This window comes from Oryctolagus cuniculus, chromosome 9, assembly GCF_964237555.1.
Source record: "Oryctolagus cuniculus chromosome 9, mOryCun1.1, whole genome shotgun sequence".
Taxonomy (NCBI): Eukaryota; Metazoa; Chordata; class Mammalia; order Lagomorpha; family Leporidae; genus Oryctolagus; species Oryctolagus cuniculus.
In genome coordinates, this window is record NC_091440.1 from 52,577,607 (window position 1) to 52,602,513 (window position 24,907).

Consider the following 24,907-nt stretch of genomic DNA (forward strand, 5'->3'; position numbering starts at 1 on the left):
AAATGCTTGCTTTGATGCTCTTGAAGCCTGAATTTCTAAGGGGCCCTCAGGGTTATGTCTAAATAATTGTAAATAAGGTCCCCCCCCCTCTTTTTTCCCCCTAAAGTTTGGCTGTTCCCTCCATGCCCTGGACTAACCATATATTAAAAAAAATTAACTGAATTAACTGAGTTTGTCCAAAAATTGCTGTTACTGGCTTTCAGTGTTTTTGGGAGTTTTTCTGGCACCCTCTAGTAAATGACCAACAAGCCACTTAAAGGGCCTTGAAGTAAATGATTACTCGAGTGCAGGCCTTTCTCTCAAGTGTCTTAATGTAACTTGCATAATATGCTGACTTGACTGTTAAAAATGGCTTTTGGGGCAGGCATCCCCTGTGGGCACTTGTTCGAGTCCTGGCTGATCCACTTCCTGCTAACCTGCATGGGAAGGCAGCGAAAGATGCCCCAGGTCCTTGGGCCCTGGCACCCACATGGGAGGCTTGGAGGAGGCTTCAGACTCTTAGCTTCAGATCCACTTGGTTCTGGAACATTCTCTTTCTCTTTTTCTCTCTTTGTAATTCTGCCTTTCAAATAAATCTTTTTAAAAACATGGCTTTTATACTTAAAGTATAGTGACTATTCAGTTAGAAGAATAAAAGCCCATGTCCTTAAAATTGCCAAGGGCTCACTTGCCTTCTCCCTGACTTCATTTGTATTACTGGAGCCATACTGGCTGCTTTGCTCTTTGGGTAGTGGTCATACTTCTCCAAACAGCTATTGTGGCCCATTTTTCTCTTTGAAATACCTGTCCCCCCTCGCTCCCACCATATGCATAAACGCATGTAGCCAACTCCTTAGCCCACTTGCAACTCTTTGCTCAAATACTTCTTTCAAATGAGGCCCATGCCTTTCCCAGCTTCCCATATTTAACATTGCATCCTGCCAACTCTTTAAGCCTTCCAGGCAACCCCTTGGCCTACCCTGGTTTTCATTTTCATCAGAACATTCATCATTTTCTAATATCCTCTGTAATGGACTCATGTTTGTTGTCTGTTTCCCAAATAGAAAGTCAGTTCTCTTAGGACATAATCTTTTATATATACACGGACATATCCCTTATCAAAGACATAGTAATGCTTAAGTATTGCCTGCACTGATGAATATTTTAGAAATTCCATTCTGTAATAAGAATGAATTCTGTATTACAAGTTTTACTTGAATCATGGCAAAAACTGTTTGACTTTAGTCTTAGATCAATGCTACAATGTTTGCCTGCTAATTAGCATGTGTTTAAACATATATAATGAGCATGTGGAAACTGCTTTTTCCTTCAATCATCATTGAATACCTTGTTAAGGTGCTTATCTCACTGTTTTGCATTTTGTTTATTTGCTTATTTGTCTTTCCACAAATAACTAGCGAAGTTCTTGGAAGCTTTGCTTGTAAGCTCATAAGGGCAGAGACTGGGTCTTCTTTATATTTAATGCAGTGTCTTGCACATGTTGACAGCCTAATTATGTTGTGTAGTAAAAATTTTAGGATTATGAGACTAGGTCTTGAAAATATAAGTGGTATTTTATTTCTTTTATTTTGGCAGTTTGTCCTCATTTGTAGGGGATTATCAAGTGAGTGGTATTTACTTTAACTCTCTCAAGAGAGTATGATACTGTTTACATTTACAATAAAGAAATGATAAATTTCTTTTATTTTTGTCATTAACAAGTGTCATAAAATAGAAAAATAAAGCTAAGTCAATATATTGTTGCCACAGAAATTGAATTTGTGTCAGAAGGATTTGTGCCTGTGATGTAGTGATTCGTATATTTTTCTTGGAATTAAGTCTCTAGCAGGTGACAACATCAATAATTCACAGAACCAAGGAGCTTTTTGAGTTTGGTTAATTCATATATGTGAATTAGAAAACAAATGAATAATGTGCTTAATATATTCTGACATACTTGGAATTATGCATTAAAGACAGCCTATTAACTCTGCTCATAGTACTAGTTTTTAAGGTTTTAACATTTTCTTTTCAAATAAAAAAATCTATGTATTAGTAAAAGGAATTTGTATTTTCTTCTCAGTTTGAAAAGTGTTAACCTTAGTAACTTAAAGCTTTCTCATTATAAAAAACACCACTGTTGACAATTGGAAATATGAAAAAGAGCTTGAGATCACATAACCTAGATATATAAAGTTAAGAATGGATCCTGTCTTATTTTTTCTATAAATGAACGTTAATGAAGTTGGAATTATTGCAAATATAGTTTTACATGCCACTTCTTTCTCATGTAATGTTTTATTGTGAGCATTTGCCTTGTCATTGCAGCCCATATGGCAAGACTGATTTATTTAATCATTCCTATGTTTTGAGACTTGAGGGTTGATTACAATTGAAGCTATTTGAAATATTGTTGTAGTGATACCTATTTGCATATAAACCTTTCATATTTCTGATTTCCCAAGTATAGATTCCAGAAGTAGGATTACTAGGTTAAAGAATGAATGTAGAATTTCTTCCACTGAATTGATCACTAAAAAAAATTTCAGCAAATTGTTTCTTTTGTAGTGATGCTGGAATGTAAACAAAATGCTTCTCAAGTATATGCGAAAGAATACTTGATGCGGTATTAACCTGAGGAATATCCAGTCTACATACTTGTGTATAGGATAAGATGTGGAGAAGGTGGAGGCACTGTAAGAAGTAGCCTAGTATTCTGGATCCGCTTCAAGGTGATTCTATGTGCTCAGGAACCTGTTTTGTCTTTGTACAGCAAATATTTTGAATGCTTTTCAGCCTTCTCTAGATGAAAAAGATCCTCGGTTCTGTAACAGAACAAAACTCGCTTAAAAGGGGTTCAAAGATTTGAATTGCTTTTTCCCTGGCTACAGTGTTGAAGAGTTTTTGATCTAATAGTTCTCATATAGATGAAAAGAACTAGAAAAGCTGAAGAGAACATCTTATACAAGGCTTTAAAGCTGTGTTATTGGAATTAGCCATTGTTTGTTCCCTTTAATTTTTCTTCAACATTGAATGAGTTCATTGAAGGAGAACGATCACAGGAGTTAGAATGCAATGTGAGTTCCTTGAGTGCCAAGTTGCTGTGGTGCATAGTCTAGGGCAGATTTCCAAACAGTAAATTGATCATTAGTTTTTATAGGGAGGTGGTCATAGGTATATTGCAGGCTTGATAATCTTTTTTGTATCTTCATAAACGTGAATCTTTTCTCTCACTTTGTGGATTCTTGAATGATGGCTCCTTCTCAAAGCAGATCTTGGATGTGTGACAGTACACAAGTCTTGGATAACGGTTGGGTGTTTGTCTTCTTGAGGCAGACAGGATTATAGGTTTGAATAAAAGAACAGATTGAAAGTGGTTAGAAAACTTTTCCTAATTCTCACCCATCTTTAACTTTGCCTCTTATTTTTCTCCACTCAAACTAAAATGGCCACATAGAGTCAGTTTCTTTACATTATCAAAGAGGCAGCTCTTCTCCTGTCCTCTGTGCTATGAAAGCTGCAGTGTTATTTTTGGACTTTCCTGAGATGTTAAATCCAGAGTCCTTGACGAGCACTATTTTTCAGATCTACATGTGTTGTGTCGTTGCCATGGAGATGACCCTTCCATAGATGCTGCAGGTGTTTATGCGGTTAGTAGTAATATTACTTTTTCATAGCCTTTATAATTGGTGTTATGTTAAGAGAAACACGGGCATGTGGAACAAATTTTGTCAGGTTCAAGTACATACAGGTTATTGTCGAAAAGGAATAGTCAGGAGTTTAAAACAAATTGAACAACATTTATCAACCACAGATCATGATTAAGAGAAGACTGATCTTGGCCTTTTCCTGGTAAGGTGAAACTCTGCTGTGTCAGTAACTTGTATTTGTTCATTTTGTCAAACAAATAGTGTCATGTTGTGGTTTTATATAATAAACACTCTTTGATATTTTGGCACTAAATACGTACTAAGGAGATAATGTACCTCAGAGATACACTGTGTATGTGAGGGATGATGCAATTGGCAATTCATCTCATACCAGAAGTCATTAAAAAATTTTTTTTTTTTATTTTTATTTTTTTAACTTTTATTTAATGAATATACATTTCCAAAGTACGAATAATGGATTACTATGGCTTCCCCCCCATACCGTCCCTCCCACCCACAACCCTCCCCTTTTCCACTCCCTCTCCCCTTCCATTCACATCAAGATTCATTTTCGATTATCTTAATATACAGAAGATCAGCTTAGTATACATTAAGTAAGGATTTCAACAGTTTGCTCCCACACAGAAACATAAAGTGAAAAATAATAGATGATTTTTTTTAATGATGATGAAATCAGATCAGACCTATTGTCATGTTTAATCCCAGTGAGAGTCAAGTTGGGAGTTGATAGTTTCTTTTCTTTTCTTTTCTTTTTTTTTTTTTTTTTTTTTTTTTTACAGAGGATCAGTTTAGTATGCATTAAGTAAAGATTTCAACAGTTTGCACCCCCATAGAAACACAAAGTGAAATATATTATTTGAGTACTCGTTATAGCATTAAATCTCAATGCACAGCACATTAAGGACAGAGATCCTACATGAGGAGTAAGTGCACAGTGACTCCTGTTGTTGACTTTACCAATTGACACTCCTGTCTATGGCATCAGTAATCTCCCTATGCACCAGTCATGAGTTTCCAAGGCTATGGAAGCCCCTTGAGTTCTCCGACTCTTATCTTGTTTAGACAAGGTCATAGTCAAAGTGGAGGTTCTCTCCTCCCTTCAGAGAAAGGTACCTCCTTCTTTGAAGACCTGTTCTTTCCACTGAGATCTCACTCACAGAGATCTTTTGCCAGAGTGTCTTGGCTTTCCATGCCTGAAATACTCTCATGGGCTTTTCAGCCAGATCTGAATGCCTTTAGGGCTGATTCTGAGGCCAGAGTGCTATTTAGGGCATCTGCCATTCTATGAGTCTGCTGAGTATCTCACTTCCCATGTTGGATCACTCTCCCCTTTATTTATTCTATCGGTTAGTGTTAGCAGGTACTAGACTTGCTTATGTGCTCCCTTTGACTCTTAGTCCTTTCATTATGATCAATTGCGAACTGAAATTGATCACTTGGACTAGTGAGATGGCATTGGTACATGCCACCTTGATGGGATTAAATTGGAGTCCCCTGGTATGTTTCTAACTCTACCATTTGGGGCAAGTCAGCTTGAGCATGTCCCAAATTATATATCTCTTCCCTCTCTTATTCCTACTCTTATGTTTAACAGGGATCACATTTCAGTTAAATTTCAACACTTAAGAATAACTGTGTATTAATTACAGGATTAAATCAGTCATATTAAGTAGAACAGACAAAAAAACTACTAAGAGGGATAATGTATTAAGTTGTTCATTAACAGTCAGGGCTATGCTGATCAAGTCACCGTTTCCCATAGTGTCCCTTTCACTTCAACAAGTTTCCTTTTTGGTGTTCAGTCAGTTGTCACCGATCAGGGAGAACATATGGTATTTGTCCCTTTGGGACTGGCTTATTTCACTCAGCATGATGTGTTCCAGATTCCTCCATTTTGTTGCAAATGACTGGATTTCGTTGTTTCTTACTGCAGTATAGTATTCTAAAGAGTACATATCCCATAATTTCTTTATCCAGTCTACCGTTGATGGGCATTTAGGTTGGTTCCAGGTCTTAGCTATTGTGAATTGTGCTGCAATAAACATTAGGCTGCAGACCGCTTTTTTATTTGCCAATTTAAATTCCTTTGGGTAAATTCCAAGGAGTGGGATGGCTGGGTCGAACGGTAGGGTTATCTTCAGGTTTCTGAGGAGTCTCCAGACTGATTTCCATAGTGGCTTGACCAGTTTGCATTCCCACCAACAGTGGGTTAGTGTCCCTTTTTCCCCACATCCTCGCCAGCATCTGTTGTTGGTAGATTTCTGAATGTGAGCCATTCTAACCGGGGTGAGGTGGAACCTCATTGTGGTTTTGATTTGCATTTCTCTGATTGCTAATGACCTTGAACATTTTTTCATGTGCCTGTTGGCCATTTGGATTTCCTCTTTTGAAAAATGTCTATTGAGGTCCTTGGCCCATCTCTTAATTGGGTTGTTGGTTTTGTTTTTGTGGAGTTTCTTGATCTCTTTGTAGATTCTGGTTATTAACCCTTTATCTGTTGCATAGTTTGCAAATATTTTTTCCCATTCTGTCGGTTGTCTCTTCACTCTCCTGACTGTTTCTTTTGCAGTACAGAAACTTCTCAATTTGATGCAATCCCAATAGTTAATTTTGGCTTTGACTGCCTGTGCCTCCCGGGTCTTTTCCAGAAACTCTTTGCCTGTGCCAATATCTTGAAGGGTTTCTCCAATGTTCTCTAGTAACTTGATGGTGTCAGGTCGTAGATTTAGGTCTTTAATCCATGTTGAGTGGATTTTTGTGTAAGGTGTAAGGTAGGGGTCTTGCTTCATGATTCTGCACGTGGAAATCCAATTTTCCCAGCACCATTTATTGAATAGACTGTCCTTGCTCAAGGAATTAGTTTTAGATCCTTGATCAAATATAAGTTGGCTGTAGATGTTTGGGTTGATTTCTGGTATTTCAATTCTGTTCCATTGGTCTATCCTTCTGTTTCTGTACCAGTACCATGCTGTTTTGATTACAACTGCCCTGTAGTATGTCCTGAAATCTGGTATTGTGATGCCTCCGGCTTTGTTTTTGTTGTACAAGATTGCTTTAGCTATTCGAGGTCTCTTGTGCCTCCATATAAATTTCAGCACCAATTTTTCCAGATCTGAGAAGAAGGTCTTCGGTATCTTGATTGGTATTGCATTGAATCTATAAATTGCTTTTGGGAGAATGGACATTTTGATGATATTGATTCTTCCAATCCATGAGCATGGAAGATTTTTCCATTTCTTGGTATCCTCTTCTATTTCTTTCTTTAAGGTTTTGTAATTTTCATCGTAGAGATCTTTAACGTCCTTGGTTAAGTTTATTCCAAGGTATTTGATTGTTTTTGTAGCTATTGTGAATGGGATTGATCTTAGAATTTCTTCCTCAGCCATGGCATTGTCTGTGTATACAAAGGCTGTTGATTTTTGTGCATTGATTTTATACCCTGCTACTTTGCCAAACTCTTCTATGAGTTCCAATAGTCTCTTGGTAGAGTTCTTTGGGTCCCCTAAATAAAGAATCATGTCATCTGCAAAGAGGGATAGTTTGAGTTCCTCCTTCCCAATTTGTATCCCTTTAATTACTTTTTCTTGCCTAATAGCTCTGGCTAGAACCTCCAGAACTATATTGAATAGCAGTGGTGAGAGTGGACATCCCTGTCTGGTCCCAGATCTCAGTGGAAATGCTTCCAACTTTTCCCCATTCAATAGGATGTTGGCTGTGGGTTTTTCATAGATTGCTTTGATTGTATTGAGGAATGTTCCTTCCAAACCCAGTTTGCTTAGAGTTTTCATCATGAACGGGTGTTGTATTTTATCAAATGCTTTCTCGGCATCTATTGAGAGAATCATATGGTTTTTCTTCTGCAGTCTGTTAATGTGGTGTATCACATTGATTGTCTTGCGCACATTAAACCATCCCTGCATACCAGGGATAAATCCCACTTGGTCTGGGTGGATGATCTTTCTGATGTGTTGTTGCATTCTATTGGCGAGAATTTTATTGAGGATTTTTGCATCTATGTTCATCAGGGATATTGGTCTATAATTCTCTTTCAGTGCTGCATCTTTCTCAGGCTTAGGAATTAAGGTGATGCTGGCTTCATAGAAAGAATTTGGGAGGATTCCCTCTTCTTCAATTGTTCTGAATAGTTTGAGAAGAATTGGAGTTAGTTCTTCTTTAAATGTCTGGTAGAATTCAGCAGTGAATCCATCTGGTCCTGGGCTTTTCTTTGTTGGGAGGGCCTTTATTACTGTTTCAATTTCTGTCTCAGTTATGGGTCTGTTTAGGTTTTCGATGTCTTCCTGGTTCAATTTAGGTAGGTTGCATGTGTCCAGGAATCTATCCATTTCTGATAGGTTTCCCTGTTTGCTGGCATACAAGTCCTTGTAGTAATTTCTGATGATTCTTTTTATTTCTGTGGTGTCTGTTGTTACATTTCCTTTTTCATCTCTGATTTTATTGATTTGGGTCTTTTCTCTTCTTTTTTTAGTTAGTTGGGCCAATGGGGTGTCAATTTTGTTTATTTTTTCAAAAAACCAGCTCCTCGTTTGGCTGATTTTTTGTAATGTTTTTCTTGATTCAATCCTGTTGATTTCTTCTCTGATTTTAATTATTTCTCTTCTCCTACTAGATTTGGGTCTGGTTTGCTGTAGGTTTTCTAGATCCTTGAGGTGAATAGAAAGCTCATCTATTTGGTGCCTTTCCAATTTCTTGATGTAGGCACCTATTGATATAAACTTTCCTCTTAACACTGCTTTTGCTGCGTCCCATAAGTTTTGGTATGTTGTGCTGTTATCCTCATTTACTTCCAGAAAGTTTTTGATTTCTCTTTTGATTTCTTCTATGACCCATTGTTCATTCAGGAGCATGTTGTTCAATCTCCATGTGTTTGCGTATGCTCTAGGGATTCCTGAGTTGTTCATTTCCAACTTCATTCCTTTATGGTCTGAGAAGCTGCATGGTATGATTCTAATTCTTTTGAATTTGCTGAGACTTGCTTTATGGCCTAGTATGTGGTCAATCCTAGAGAAGGTTCCATGTACTGCTGAGAAGAATGTATAATCTTTAGCTGTAGGATTGAAAGTTCTGTATATATCTGTTAGATCCATTTGGGCTATAGTGTCGTTTAAATCTACTGTATCCTTGTTGATCTTCTGTCCTATTGATCTGTCTATTTCTGAGAGTGGAGTATTGAAGTCCCCCAGTACTATTGTATTGGGGTCTAAGTCTCCCTTTAAGTCCGTTAACAAATCTTTTAGATAAACCGGTGCCCTGTAGTTAGGTGCATATACATTGATAATTGTTATATCTTCCTGTTGAATTGATCCCTTAATCATTATGTAGTGTCCTTCTTTGTCTCTCTTAATGGTTTTTGTGGTAAAGTTTATGGTGTCTGATATTAAGATGGCTACGCCTGCTCTTTTTTCATTTCTGTTGGCATGGTATATCTTTTTCCAGCCTTTCACTTTCAGTCTGTATGGATCTTTGTTGGAAAGATGTGTTTCTTGTAAGCAGCAAATAGATGGGTTTTGTTTTTTAACCCAATCAGCCAAACGGTGTCTTTTAACTGGACAGTTCAGGCCATTCACGTTCAATGTGACTAATGATAAGTGGTAACTTTGCCCTGCCATTTGCCAAAGATAAGTTCTAATATATGCTTTGAATTCCCTGTGATCTTTTGCTGTGAGCTTTCCTTCCTTGGTTTCCTTCCTTTACCTTCTTTCATATTGATGACCGTGTTTCTTTGTTTCTGTGTGTAACACATCTTTAAGCATCTTTTGCAGGGCTGGACGAGTGGCAACAAATTCTTTCAATTTCTGTTTGTTATGAAAAGTCTTTATTTCACCTTCATTCACAAATGATAGCTTCGCAGGATATAATATTCTGGGCTGACAGTTGTTCTCTCTTAGTACCTGGGCTATATCTTGCCATTCCCTCCTAGCTTGTAGAGTTTCTGATGAGAAGTCAGCTGTGAGTCTGATTGGAGATCCTCTGAGAGTAATCTGACGTTTCTCTCTTGCACATTTTAGGATCTTTTCTTTATGTTTCACTGTGGAGAGTTTAATTACAATGTGCCGTGGTGAGGGTCTCTTTTGGTCGTGTTTATTAGGGGTTCTGTGAGCTTCCTGTACTAGGATTTCTCTGTCCTTCTCCAAACCTGGGAAATTTTCTGCTAATATCTCACTAAAAAGGCCTTCTAATCCTTTCTCCCTCTCCATGCCTTCAGGAACTCCTAGAACCCGAATGTTGGGTTTTTTAATAGTATCCTGAAGATTCCCGACAATATGTTTTAGATTCCTAATTTCCTCTTCTTTTCTTTGGTCTGACTGTATCCTTTCCTGTTCTCTGTCTTCTAAGTCCGATATTCTCTCTTCTGCTTCTCCCATTCTGTTTGTAAGGCTCTCTATTGTGTTTTTCATTTGATCTATTGAATTCTTCACTTCAGTCACTATCCCAGTTTCCTGTTGTACTAGTTGTTTCGTTTCATTTTGATTCCTCCTTAATATTTCATTTTCACGAGAGAGATTTTCTATCTTGTCCATTAAGGATTTCTGTAGTTCAAGAATTTGTTTTTGAGAACTTCTTAATGTTCTTATCAATTTTTTGAGATCTGCTTCTTGCATTTCTTCTATGTCATCATCCTCATAATCTTGAATTGGGGTGTCTTTTTCATTTGAGGGCTTCATGGTGACTTCCTTGTTTTTATTACCTTGGTTTTTGCGTTTGTTATTTGTCATATTGGAGATATTTGGTTTCTTCACTGTGGTGCTTTTTCTTGTTATACTACGACTCTAGATTAAGTGGACTATCTGTTTTTGATGGAGCCTTAGGGCTTGAGATGGGTGTGGCCTGAGAGCTCTGTTTGGTGTGCCAAAGGTGACACTCCCAGGTTAGGCGTGGTAAACCTCTCTCTCTCTCTCTCTCTCTTTTTTTTTTGATTCAACAGGGAAGTTATTCTGCACAGCTGAACAAAGTTGGAGGTAGTTAGCAGGCAAATGATATACCCACAGGAGCCAGAGATCAGAAGCTCTTTCCCAAGGACCACACAGGGAATCTGTTCGGCCCTTAGAGTGGGCTCAAATTCTCCTTCAGTCTCCCACTGGGTTGCCAAAGTTACGGAATTGTAGCGTCTCTGGAGAGTGCTCACGTGAATTCCGTGAGTTCTCTCCCCCACCGTCTCTTTTTTCACAGTCTCAGTTCAGTAGCACCATAAATTTACTAAGTCCTAATCTCCTGTTAATTCGCCCCACCCAGAGTCAGGTTTTACTGCTAGGCTCAGGGCCGGTGCAGACCTGAGGTCGCTCTGCTTATGACGTATGTCCAAGATGGCGCCTGCTCTTTGTCTTGCTCGCCCTTGAGAGGTGAGCGGAGAGAGAGAAACCCGTGTCCATACCAGTCACCTTTTTTTTTTTCCCTCTCTCTCTCTTCCAGTTAGCTTGGTGAAGTCCCCCCCCGCCCCGGGGGTCGTTCCCTCTAGTCTCCTCTCTCCGCTTGCCTGCCAGTGTCTCGGGTTATTGAGGTTCGGCTCACCTCGCGTTCCAGCGCTGGTGTGTTGAGTCTGCCGCTGATGTCCCGAACTGTGGGCTCCCACGCTCTCCATGCAGGTCTGCTCCCCTTCCAGCGCCGATGTGTGGACTCGGAGCCCTGGACTTCCCAAGTCTCCCCGCTGTTGCACTCCCCTTCGAGCACTTGAGCGCAGACCCTGCAGCTTGCGCAGCTCAGTCCCGCGGCTCGGCTTCCGCGGCTCAGTCCCGCGGCTCGGTCCTGCGGTTCGGCTTTCGCGCGCGGTGGGCGACCTTGTTCTCCCAGTAGGTCCTCCGATTCACGCCCACTGGATCCAGAAGAGTTTTGTCTGCAATATTTTCCTGGTTCTTTTTTCTGAGGCTACCGTAGCTCCCCTTTTATTAAACTAAATTTTCCCGGACTATCGGTGCGCGCCCTCACTATTCCGCCATCTTGGCTCCGCGCCTAAAAAATTTTTTTTAAAGGGTGCTGATTGGGTCTTGTTCCTTCATAGTAGTAAAGTTTGTCTCTCATGTCCTTGAAATCCTCTTGTACTTCTTGCCCATATCTATTATGTGGCTTACTTTGGGGACACCTGATTTATAAAGGGAGCCATGGGATGAGAAATGCACACCTGCGTGCAGGCTGGGGGAATGTGTAATGACTGATGGTAGATGGTGGAGCAGAGTTTTCACATGGTCCTGGGCATGTTGCAGGAGCATTACACGTGAGGGTACTCAAGTGATATCTTGAATCTACTGAATCGGAATCTGGCGAGGTGGAGGGCCTAGAATCTACCTTGTCAGGCAAAGTTTTGGTGTGATTGTTGTGAACACTGAAAAACTGAAAACCAGCTTATCTGGAGGATCTAGTTTATGAAACCTGTATCCAAATCAAGCATGTTCAGAGGCTTTCATCTTGCAGAGTTTTCTTTTGTATATAACCCCTCATAACAAGTTGGAAAATTAATTTTTGGTTGGTACAATTTAATTCTGATTATCTTAAAATATTTCTGTTTATTTGGCTTCGATGACAGTGACAAATTTCTTCAAACCTACCTGGACACCTGGTGGCAGCTGTGATGTTCTGATGACATCAATGGACAGATCCTTTGCTCCACTGGTCTGTTAGTTCACATAGATCGATACAATTCTTAGTTCACATGGATAGATAAAACTCACGAAAAGTCTTGACTGCAGCTTGGAATTGCTTCCATTACACATAGACCTCGGGTTCATGTATTACAATGTATTATATAATTTATTTGTCTTTGTTACTTGTAAACTAAGTTGGTGGGGGGTAAAAACTTCATACCTCTTGATATTCACAGCATTTAGCCCAGTGTGCTTGAAAGCTCTGAATCTATTTTTTTTTTTTTTTGACAGCATGTGCTGTCTTCAATGGAAGTTTTGATGCATCACTTAAATGGGAATATAGAGACCTATGGTCTATGTTTCTACTTTTTTTTTTTTTCTCCTGGATCCTATCTTCTTTTGAAGAAAAATCTATAAAGGCCTTCTTTCCCCCCTTCTTTCAGTTCTACTGTGACCCTCTTGACCATTCATCCTAGGAACTGTCATTAGCAGAAAACATTGTTACACATCTATATATGCTCTTACTTTTTTAGGGAGAAAATGAATTAGCAAGTTGAACATAGGATTACAGGAAGAAGGGTGACATTTTTAAGAGTCCTCATGTACTTTAATACCTAATAACATACATTAATTATAACAACCAATAACTATAGAATCCTAGGCCAACTAATATAAAAATCAGCCACATTTAGGTGTGAAAATTTAAATGTCTAAAGCTGTATGATTTTTAAAAAACTTGTTTCAAAGATTGACTTATTTATTTGAAAGGCAGAGGGGGAGAGAAGGGGAGAGAGAGGGGTAGGTAGGTATATAGGTACCTTCCATCTGCTGTCTCACTCCCCAAATCACTGCAATGCCCGGAGCAGTGCCGATCTGAAGCCAGGAGCCAGGAATTTCTTCCTGGTCTCCCATGCGGGTGCAGGGACCCAGGACTTAAGCCATCTTCCATTGCTTTTCCAGGTCATAGCAGAGAGCTGGATCGGAAGTGGAGCAGCTGGGACTTGAACTGGCACCCATATGGAATGCTGGTACTGCAGGTGGCATCTTTACCCACTATACCACAGTGCCAGCCCCTAAAGCTATATGATTTTTAATTTGTATTTTTATTCGGGGGGGGGGAGCAAATGTTAGTCTACATAATTGTTATCAGGTTATTTTTTTTAAAAATTTATTTATTGACTGGGGCCAGTGCTGTGGCTTACTTGGTTAATCCTCCACCTGCAGTGCCGGCATCCCATATGGGCGCTGGATTCTGTCCTGATTGCTCCTCTTCCAGTCCAGCTCTCTGCTGTGGCCCAGGAAGGCAGTGGAGGATGGCCCAAGTGCTTGGGCTCCTGCACCCACATGGGAGACCAGGAGGAAGCACTTGGCTCCTGGCTTCAGATCGGCATAGCTCTGGCCATAGCGGCCGTTTTGGGGGGTGAACCAACGGAAGTAAGACCTTTCTGTCTCTCTCTCTCACTGTCTAACTCTTTCAAATAAATTTTAAAAAATTATTTATTGGGGCTGGTGCTGTGGCACAGTGGATTAAGCTATCATCTACAGTGCTGGCATCCCATGTGGGTGCTGGTTCATATCCTGTTGTTCCACTTCGGATCCAGCTCTCTGCTAATATGCCTGGAAAGGCAGCAGAAGATGGCCCAAGTCCTTGGGCTACTGTACCCATGTGGAAGATCTGGAAGAAGCTCCTGGCTTCAGCCGGCCCAGCCTGGGCTATTGTGGCCATCTGGGGAGTGAACCTGTGGATGGAAGATCTCTCTCTCCTTTTCTGTCTCTGCCTTTCAATAATATATGGTGTCAACACTGTGGCACAGTTGATTAAGTCACAGCCTGCAGTTCCAGCATCCCTTATGGACACCGGTTGAGTCATTCCTGTTGGACTTCTGATCTAGCTCGCTGCTAATGCACCTGGGAAAGCAGCAGAAAATGACCCAGGTCCTTGGGCCCCTGCACCCATGTGGGAGACCTAGAGGAGGCTCCAGGCTCCTGGCTTTGGCCTGGCACAGCTCTAGCTGTTGCGGCCGTTTGGGAGTGAACCAGTGAATGGAAGATCTCTTTCTGTCTATTAACTCTGCCTTTCAAATAAAATAAAAATCTTTAAAAAAAGGTGTTTATTTTGAAAGGCAGAGTAATAAAGTAGGAGAGACAAAGGGAGCAAAGGAGAGAGAGGTGGATCTTTATTCCATTGGTTAACTCTTCAAAAGGCCACAATAGCTATGGCTACTCCAGGCCAAAGCAAGGTGCCCAGAAATCTATAGGGGTCTTTCACATGGGTGGCAGGGTCTCAAGAATGAAGCTGCTGATTTCCCATGTGCATTAACAGGGAGCTGGATCAGAAGTGGAGCAGCTGCCACTTGAACTGGCACTAGTATAGGATGATGGCTTGTAAGTAGTGGCTTAACCCACAGTAACACAATTTGAGCCCAAGGTTACTATTTTTATTCATTTATTTATTTGAAATTCAGAGTTACACAGAGAGGAGAGGCAGAGAGGGAGAGGTCTTCCATCCGCTGGTTCACTCCCCAGTTGGCTGCAATGGCTGAACCTGTGCTGATCCGAAGCCGGAAACTGGTTTGCTCCCTAGATGTTTGCAATGGCCAGAGCTGGGCAAAATCTGAAGCCAGAAGCCAGGAGCTTCTCCCAGGTCTGCCAAGCGGGTTCAGGGGCCCAAGTTCTTGGGCCCTCTTCTACTGCTTTCCCAGGGCTTAGCAGGGAGCCGGATCCGAAGTGGAGCAGCCAGGACTTGAACTGGTGCTCATTTGGAATGCTGGCACTGAAGGTGGCAGCTTTATCCACTATGCCGCAGCACTGGCCCATCATTTTTATTTTTTAAAGATTTATTGGAACATCAGAGTTAGAGAGGAAGAGACTCAGAGAAAGAGGGAGAGAAGAGAGCTCTTCCATCTGCTGGTTCACTCCCCAAATGGCTGCAATAGCTGGGACTAGGCCTGGCTGAAGCCTGGGGTTTGTTTCATCCAGGTCTTTCACATGGGTGGCAAGGTCCAAGTACTTCAGCCGTGTTCACTGCTTCTCCTAGGCCATTAGCATGGAGCTGGGGCAGAAGTGGAACACTGCTACAAAAACCAGCACCCATATGGGTTGCCTGTGTCGCAGGCAGTGGCTTTCCCCACTACACCACAATGCGTGCCTCCAAGGTTATTTTTAAAGGTGTGTTCCTAAGTTACTTTCATTTAACCATTGATTTTATATTTGTTTCCTTCTTGGAGTGGGTATCAGCAAATGCTATTCAAGAACTGGACTGATATGCACAGTTCATATTTTCCCCAACTGAAAGATAGTAAAGAATGTTACTGGTGGCTATAGTAACGGGCCAGTGCTGTGATGTAGTGGGTAAAGCCACTGCCTGCAGTGCTGGCATCCCATATGGTCACTGGTTCAAGTCCCGACTGCTCTACTTCCTATCCAGCTCTCTGTTATGGACTGGGAGAGCTGTAGAAAATGGCCCAAGTCCTTGGGCCCCTGCACCCTCATGGGAGATCTGGAAGAAGCTCCGGGCTCCTGGCTTCGGATTGGCCCAGCTCTGGCCATTGTGGACATCCAGGGAGTGAACCAGAGGATCGAAGACCTCTCTCTCTGCCTCTGCCTGTCTATAACTCTGCCTTTCAAATAAATCTTTAAAAAAAATTTTTTTAAACAAGCACAACAACAAAAATTATTCATGTTAACAAGAGCCTTGGGTTATTACGTCATAAATAAGAGTGTCGATTTTTGGCTGGCGCTGCGGCTCAATAGGCTAATCCTATTAGCTTGGAGTGGGTATCAGCAAATGCTATTCAAGAACAGCCTGTGGCGCTGGCACCCCGGGTTCTAGTCCCAGGCGGGGCGCCGGATTCTGTTCCGGTTGCTCCTCTTCCTGTCCAGCTCTCTGCTGTGGCCCCGGAGTGCAGTGGAGGATGGCCCAAGTGCTTCGGTCCTGCACCCGCCTGGGAGACCAGGAGAAGCACCTGGCTCCTGGCTTCGGATCAGCGCAGTGCGCTGGCTGCAGTGGCCATTGGGGGGTGAACCAACGGCAAAGGAAGACCTTTCTCTCTGTCTCTCTCTCTCACTGTCCACTCTGCCTGTCAAAAAAAAAAAAAAAGTGTCAATTGTGGGGCCAGTGCTGTGGCTCACTTGGTTAATCCTCCGCCTGTGGGGCCGGCATCCCATATGGGTTCCGGGTTCTAGTCTCTGCTGCTCCTCTTCCAGTGCAGTTCTCTGCTGTGGTCTGGGAGGGCAGCGGAGGATGGCCCAGGTGCTTGGGCTCCTGCTCCCACATGGGAGACCTGGAAGAAGCACCTGGCTCCTGGCTTTGGATCAGCGTAGCGGCCATTTGGGGGGTGAACCAATGGAAGGAAGACCTTTCTGTCTGTATATCTATATCTCTACCTGTCCAAAAAAAAAAGTGTCATTTGTTACATTAGCAATGGAAGTCACTGTGTACCTGCTCCCCATGTAGGACCTCTGCCCTTAGTGTGCTGTATTATGAGAATTAATGGTAAAACTACTACTCACACAATACTCTATACTTTGTGTGTCTGTGTGGGTACAGTCTGTTGAAATCTTAGTACTAAGTTGATCTTCTGTATATAAAGATAATTGAAAGTGAATCATGAAGAATGGGATGGGAGAGGGAGTGGGAGATGGGATGGTCACGGGTGGGAGGGATGTTATTGGAGGAAAAGCTGCTATAATTCAAACGTTGTACTCACTAGGCTAACCCTCCTCATGTGGCGCCGGCATCCCGGGTTCTAGTCCTGGTTGGGGCGCTGGATTCTGTCCCGGTTGCTCCTCTTCCAGGCCAGCTCTTTGCTGTGGCCTGGGAGGGCAGTGGAGGATGGCCCAAGTCCTTGGGCCCTGCACCTGCATGGGAGACCAGGAGAAGCACCTGGTTCCTGGCTTTGGATCAGTGCAACACGCTGGCCACAACGCACTGGCTGTAGTGGCCACTTGTGGGGTGAACCAATGGAAAAAGGAAGACCTTTCTCTCTGTCTCTCTCTAACTCTACCTGTCAAAAAAAAAAAAAAAAACAAAAAAATCACAAAATTTGAAAATAAAAAAAAAAATTGTTCATGTTTAAAGTGTCTTGCGTAGGCTAGATGTTTAAACAGCATTTCAAGTACCAGTATAAAAGTATATTGGGGCTTGGGTTGTGGTACAGCCTGAAGCAGCAGCAGTCCAGATCCAAGTGCTAGTTTGAGACCTGGCTGCTCTGCTACTGATCCACATTTCCTCTTATGCATCTGGGAAGGCAACAAGTAGAAGATGGCCTTAGTATTTGCGCTTATGCCAGCCTGTGGAAGACCTCGATGGAGTTCCTTTCTCTTGATGTTGGCCTGGCCCAGCCTGGAGTGTACGGCCATTTGGGGAGTGAATTGGCAGGTGGAAGATCTGTGTCTCTGCCTGTCTGCCACTCGGCTTTCCAGGCCAACAAACAAATGAACCTTAAAGTTTTTTTTTTTTCTTTTTTAAAATATGGATGCTACCCTTGTGTTTTTATATTTATAGAAGTAGTCCCAACCTTCTACACTTGTCTAAGGATTTTGTCATTTTCTTCCTTTTCCCCACTTTTCTCATCAATTTTAGCTTGATGGACAGTCATTACTTTATAAATGAATAAGCCTAGGAGCTGGCACTGTTGTGTACTAGGTTAGACCTCTGCCTGCAGTACCAGCATCCTGTATGGCTTCCGGTTCAGGTTGTGGCTGCTCCACTTCTGATCCTGCTCCCTGCCAATGACCTGGAAAAGCAGTGGAACGTGACCCAAGTGCTTGGGCTCCTATACCAATATGGGAGACCAGGAAGAAGTTCCTGTCTTCCTGTTTGAATTGATCCAGCTTTGGCCATTGTGGTCATTTAGAGTGAACCAGAAGTCCTCTCTGTGTCTCAGGCTTTTTTTTTTTTTTTTTTTTTTTAATAAACCTGAGCTTGATCATATAAACTTTATAATGATAAACTTGAATTTACATTAACATTGAAGCTTCCTACACAAGGGACATAGTCTGTACTTTCTCTACTAAGTATTTAGTATTTGTTCTTTTTTTATGTTTGAAGGAGATGTTGGTGGTCAATCCAGTTTTTCATGAAAGTTACTAGTGTTGAGATCTGTTCAGCTTTTTAATTCCAGCACGTCTTTAGTGGTTTGCTTCAGACAGCTTGTACTTCAATGAGTAACTGTGTAATCTCCATTCTACAGAAAGCTAAATCTTGAGGAGAAACATATTCTGTTTTATTATAGTAACAAACTTCTTAAATCAGTTTTTCAGCTGATTACTCTGTTCATCAGTATCTCTAGTCCTGTCATGGACCTCTGAGTTTGCTGTCATTTCTTGCCCCTACTAGCTTTTGTTGCTGGTGGTGTGACTCAATAGGTGGGTGCTCCTAGAAGAGAAGAATAATAAACTAGACCCTTAGTCTGCTTTTCCTTGAACTGTTATGGTTCCTACATCTACATTCTTCTATATTTCCATATTTTTCTCTATAAGTTATCCCTGCCTTATAATTCTATTATTCATCACATGCTTTTTTGGTGAAAGGATTACATGTAATAGTATCGATTATAACTGGACTCGTACATAAATACTTGACCCATTTTGTAAAATCATATTAAGCAAATTACCTGAATAAGATAGTTTAAGGATATTAAAAAATACGGCTGGGGCCAGCACTGTGGAGCATATTAATCCTCCGCCTACAGTGCTCCCCCCAGTAGATGTTTTCTAATTGTGACAGTATTCTAAGTAGGCTTTTAACTTTTATACTTGATTTCTTGTGCTTTATATTTTAATTATTAGGCCATGTGACATGTTACTGTTTCAGATTGACCATGTACTACTTTTCTTGTCACAGGAGCTTGAAGTAATTTTGCAGAAGTTATGGGAGTTGGGATTTAGGGTAATACTTCAATTATAAAATGAAATTGGGATGTGGTTAACCAAATGTAGTAGGATGGAAATTCCTATTGATATGAAGGCATGCATATTAGTACAAGGAGTCAGAGGAAGGGAGCCCTGTCCCTGTAGACTCAAAAGCCCCGTTGCTTTGTGTTTAATTCTAATAATTAGGTCTCTGGGATGACCGGGTGGCTGTCCCTACATACCTTCGAAACTTTATAGTTGTGCTCAAGATCACACTGATTCCTAAGAACACTGTGCATCTTTGTCAATTTCAGAGGTTGAATATAGTATTGATAAAGTAAATTTTACAGACCAGGATTAGATATTAATCCTTATTGAAACCAGTATTTCCTTATTCCCGGGTCAAAGAAGGTGGTTCTGAGAAGTCAACAGAACTGAGTGGTGTGGCTAATGGTCATTCATTTGGTTACATTCTCTTGGGCATATATGTTTTATTTAGTTTCTTTGTTATTTTTCCTTCACAGTAAAGGAAGGAACATCTTGGTGAGTGTGAGAGAAGTGAATTTTGCATGGTGATTTACACTGTACAGTTTTTTTTATTAGGGTATACAACTTAAATGTATTTCATATATGCAGACTTAGGAATATAGTGATATTTTCTATCCTACCCTCTCTCCTGACCACACTGCCACCCTTTCTCTTCCTTCCTGTCATATTCCCTCTCAAATTTTTTTTTAAAGATTTTATTTATTTGAAAGACAGAGTTACAGAGATAGGTAGAGACAGAGAGAGAGAGAGGTCTTCCATTCCACTGGTTCACTCCCCAAATGACCACAATGTCCAGAGCTGAGCTGATCCAAAGCCAGGAGCCAGGAACCTCTTCTGGGTCTCCTACATGAGTGCAGGGGCCCAAGGAGTTGGGCCATCTTCTACTGTCTTCCTAGGCCATAGCAGAGAGCTGGATCAGAAGAGGAGCAGCCAGGACTAGAACAGGTGCCCATATGGGATGCCGGTGCTACAGGCTGGGGCTTTAACCTGCTGTACCACAACGACACCCCCCTCCTCAATTTTTATAATTATCTTCTTTCAGTTTACTTTATACTCATTAACCCTATACTAAGTCAAGAGTTCAACAAATAGTAAGAAGAAAATAATCACTTTCTCAACAGTAGAGACAAGGACTGGAAACAATCATTGACTTTCAAAATTTTAATTTCACTCCTACACACTACATTTTTGGTATTCTATTAGTTACCACAAACCAGGAAAACCATTGTATCTTTTTGGGACTGGCTTCTTCTAAGTATAATGGTTTTCCATTTGCATCCATTTTATTGTTAGAGACAGGATGTCATTCTTTTTTTTTTTTTTAATGCTGAGTATTATTCCATAGTGTTTATATTCCATGATTTATTTATCCAGTCATCAGTTGATGGGACATCTGTGTTGATTCCATAACTTTGCTGTTGTGAATTGAACTGCGATAAACCTGGAGGTACAGATAACTCTTTCATATAATGATTTCATTTCACTGGGGTACATTTCTCGGAGTGGGATTGCTGGGTCCTATGGTATATGTATTTTCAGTTTTATGAGGTATCTCCATTATTGTCTTCCATAGTGGCTGTACCAATTTTCATTCCTACCAACAGTGGATTAGGGTACCTTTTCCCCCACATCTTTGTCTGTATTTGGTGTTTGTTGGTTTCTGTATGTGAGCCACTTTTTTTTTTTTTTTTTTTTTTTTTTGTATGTGAGCCATTCTGACCGTGAGGTGAAACATCATTGTGGTTTTGATTTGCATTTTCCTAATGGCTAGTAATCCTGAGCATTTTCTCGTGTGTCTGTCCATTTGAATTTCCTCTTTTGAAAAAATGCCTGTTCCAACCAGCTCTCTGCTGTGGCCCGGGAGCACAGTGGAGGATGACCCAAGTCCTTGGGCCCTGCACCCGCCTGGGAGACCAGGAGAAGCACCTGGCTCCTGGCTTTGGATCAGCGTGGTGCACCGACCGTGGCGGCCATTGGAGGGTGAACCAACGGTAAAGGAAGACCTTTCTCTTTGTCTCTCACTGTCCACTCTGCCTGTCAAAAAAAAAAAAAAAAAAAAAAGCCTGTTCAATTTCTTTGCCCAATTTTTAACTGGATCATTTGTTTCATTGTTGTTGAGTTTGAGCTCTTTATAGATTCTGGATATTAATCCTTTATCAGATGTATAGTTTTTAAATATTTTCTGCCATTCTGTCAGTTGCCTCTTTATTATGCTGAGTGTTTGTTTTGCAGTGCAGAAGCTTCTTAGCTTGATATAATCCCACTTGCTGTTTTGGCTTTGACTGCCTGTGCTTCTGAGATCTTTTCCAAGAAGTCTTTGCCTATGCCAATGTCTGCAGAGATTCCCCAGTGTTCTTCTCTATTAATTTGCTGGTATTGGGTCACAGATTTAGATCCATGATCCATTTTTGTGTTGGTTTTTGTAGATCGTGTACAGTAGGTGTCTTGTTTCATATTTCTGCATGTGGAGATACAATTCTCCCAGCACATTTTGTTAAAGATACTGTTTTTCTCCAGGGATTGATTTTTTTTTAACTCCTTTGTCAAAGATTAGTTGGTTGTAAATGCTACCCTGTACAAATTTTAATTTTGATTATTGAAGAGGTAGATTGATATACATAAAGGTATACTTAAGCATGCAAACATGAATGATGAATTTCATTCTTATTAAAGCTGAATTTAGCCTTGTGCCACCTCGTAAGTTAGATGGTTGTTAATGCATCTTGTTATAAAACAGCGGAACTAGTTTTTTATTTACAAAATGTTTGACCCTTTTTTGCCATTTTAAAGATCTAATGCTGTCGTGAATAGGAGGAAGAATTGATAATTGATTCCAGCTACTTGAATAAAAATCTTGCCCAACTCTGGGATTTTAAAAATGTTTTTTTTTTTTTTTCTTTTCTAAATGCTTATTTTATTTTTTTCTCTTGAACTGCACTTTGCAGGAGACTAATTTATTCACTTTAGGAAGTGGTCTTATGGTTGTCTAGTAAGGAAATCAGTAAAATGGTTCTCAAATAAGCCAGAATGAAATTGAAAAGTATCTACTGTCATCACTAGTGATAAATCAAACTGACGTTAAAGATGAAAATAGTCATTCCAATAGATTCTTTTTTGCTGCTAGAATTGTTTAATTAAGCTGACAAAGTACTTTGTTTCTATTATACTGAATGCTAATGGTAAATTTAAAATTTTACTTCTATAGCATGAAAAAAATCAATGATATTTAAACCTTTATCATTGTATGCTGTCTGTATACTTAATGAGAATTAGTGGAATTAGTTGGGAGAATATTGTACCATAATTAGGTCTCTAGTTTGTGAGGTCTACAAAGCCAATAAAGTTTAGTAAACATTTGAAACTACCACATACTGGGTAACTTCTGCCTGTCTTTTTGAAAAATTAAAACAATATATATTGTATTTTTATTAGACTGTCAGGAATTTAATTACATTCAAGTTAGTATTGTACAATTTTGAATGTACTCTATTAACTAAAATTAAAAACTGTCATAAATTACTCATGAGTTTTTTTCATTTGCAGCATTTAAATATTAGAACACTGACGGATGATATGGTAAGGCTATCCTCATTGTCTCCTTTGTTATGAATTTTAACTAACCATGTGATGTTGATAACAGGCTAGGCTAACACTTTTGAAATTCTAAAAACTGCATGTATTGGAATGTACTGTTTCTTATACATCTAAAATAAGCAGAACTAGCAAAAGGCATTAAAATGTTGCTTTTAAGTTGTGAAAAGGAATGATCAATGTAGTGATTTAAAAATTTAATTATAAATTGTTAGTCAACTTTGAATCACTCAAATCAAATTGCATTCTTTGGGGATGCATTCACATTTCAAAAAGGGTAAAAAAAAAAGCAGCTAAAGATGTGTCAGCTTTTCAGAAATACATACTTGCTAATTAAAGTAAGCCAGACTAAAATGTAGTGCATATACTTTAAAAAAGTTTTGCTTCAAAAATGAGAGAACCAGGTATATTTTATTCTATGATCTTCATGTTGTAAACAATGGTTTCTTATAATTAACACCGTTTAGCAGCATAGCTTGTTAAAATTTTTGAGAAAAATGCTTTTGAATGTAATTCATGGTTAGTGATAAAAGAACTAACAAGAATAAAACACCACATAAACAATAACTCCAAAAATATGTTAGCATGGTAATACAGGAAAAAAACATAGTGCTTCATTGACCAGGTACCTGGGCAAGGTAGATATGCAAGGGTCAATGAGACATAAATTTTGACATGAATGATTAAAAAATTTGAATTGTTTTGATATGTTGTATTATGACTCTAACAAGAATATTCTATGAAGTTTTCTGGAGAACACTTAATTTTTCATTCATAGTTACATGCTGTTTAGCAATGGGGATACATTCCAAAAAGTGTAATTCATAGAGTAGACTTTCACAAACCTAGACAGTATAGCCTACTACACACCTAGTCTATATGATAGATACTATCATTAACTGAAGTGTTATATGACATGTTACTATACTAGTACTTAGAAATGGTAGCAATATGGAGTACTTGTGTAGATTATAAATAGTCTCTGACTATGGAAGGTAGTATTTTACAATTGAGGACAATGAAGCTCAGATAAGGAACTGGTGGTGCATCCGTAGCTTGAATCTCATTTCACATGGCTCCAAACCCTCTATGTTTACTATGTTCAAACCATTTGCAATTGTTATGTTTGAACTTTTATGAGAATATACAGTGGTATGTATATATATATGTATGTATTTTTAAAAATTTATTTGAAAGTCAGTTACACACACACACACAGAGAGAGAGAGAGACAGAGACAGAGACAGAGACAGAGAGAGGTCTTCTATCTGCTGGTTTACTGACCAATTGGCCACAGTAGCCAGAGCTGTGCTGATCCAAAGCCAGGAGCTAGGAGCTTCTTCCAGGTCTCTCGCGCAGGTGCAGGGGCCCAAGGACTTGGGCCATCTTCTGCTTTCCCAGGCCATAGCAGAGAGCTGGATCAGAAGTGGAGCAGCCAGATCTCGAACCGGTGCCCATATGGGATGCCGGCACTGCAGGCGAGGACGTTAACCCACTGTACCACAGCGCCGGTCCCTACGATGGTATATTTGTAGCAGCTTTATTAAGATACAATTCATGTAGCGTACAAGTCAACTTGCCCACTGAAAGTGTATAAATCATTTTTTTTCTGTATTCATGAGAGTTCTACAGGCATCACCACAACTAATTTTAAGATATTTTTGTTACTTTAAAAATTGCCAGAAATACTTGTTTGTTTTCCCTCCGTTCCCCCAGGCCTAGCCACCTTTGTGACAAAGATGTGCCTATTCTGTAGATTACACGAAAATGGACATAAACAATATGTGGTCTTTTGTGACTGATTTTTCTCACTTAACTTTATAGTTTCAAGGGTTCATTCACATCATTACATATATCAGTTCTTCATTCTTGATTGTAGGATATTCTGTATGATGATTTTAGTGGTTTATATTTTATGGACATTCTGAATTTTTTCTTTCATTCACACACTATCCCTTCTTTATAGAGCTGCTCTGGCACATTGCCAACCCACAATATCTATACTAAGTTCTAGAACTACTCATGAAGTAGCTTTGGCAGGCCATTCTAGAAAACATCATGCTCTGTCTTATATTAATAATTGGATTTTTCTCTTAATTCATTCTCCAGCCTTCTCCCATTTCTCACTTCTCTCTTCATTCTTGGAACTGGCCTTGGTAGGGTTAAACT

At 40.1% G+C, this 24,907-nt stretch overlaps 1 protein-coding gene across 2 annotated transcripts in view; it reads left to right on the forward strand.

Annotated features, from left to right (window-relative positions):
• DIAPH3 (diaphanous related formin 3) overlaps nucleotides 1-24,907 on the forward strand; it is a 556,480-nt gene that overhangs the window by 21,745 nt on the left and 509,828 nt on the right. The window contains exon 2 of one of the 2 annotated variants that reach the window (XM_051850008.2): nucleotides 22,691-22,723. The exons of the other annotated variant lie outside the window; for it this stretch is intronic. Coding sequence (XP_051705968.2) covers nucleotides 22,691-22,723 — 33 coding nt within the window. The remainder of the gene's footprint in view (nucleotides 1-22,690; nucleotides 22,724-24,907) is intronic. 2 annotated transcript variants of the gene reach the window in all.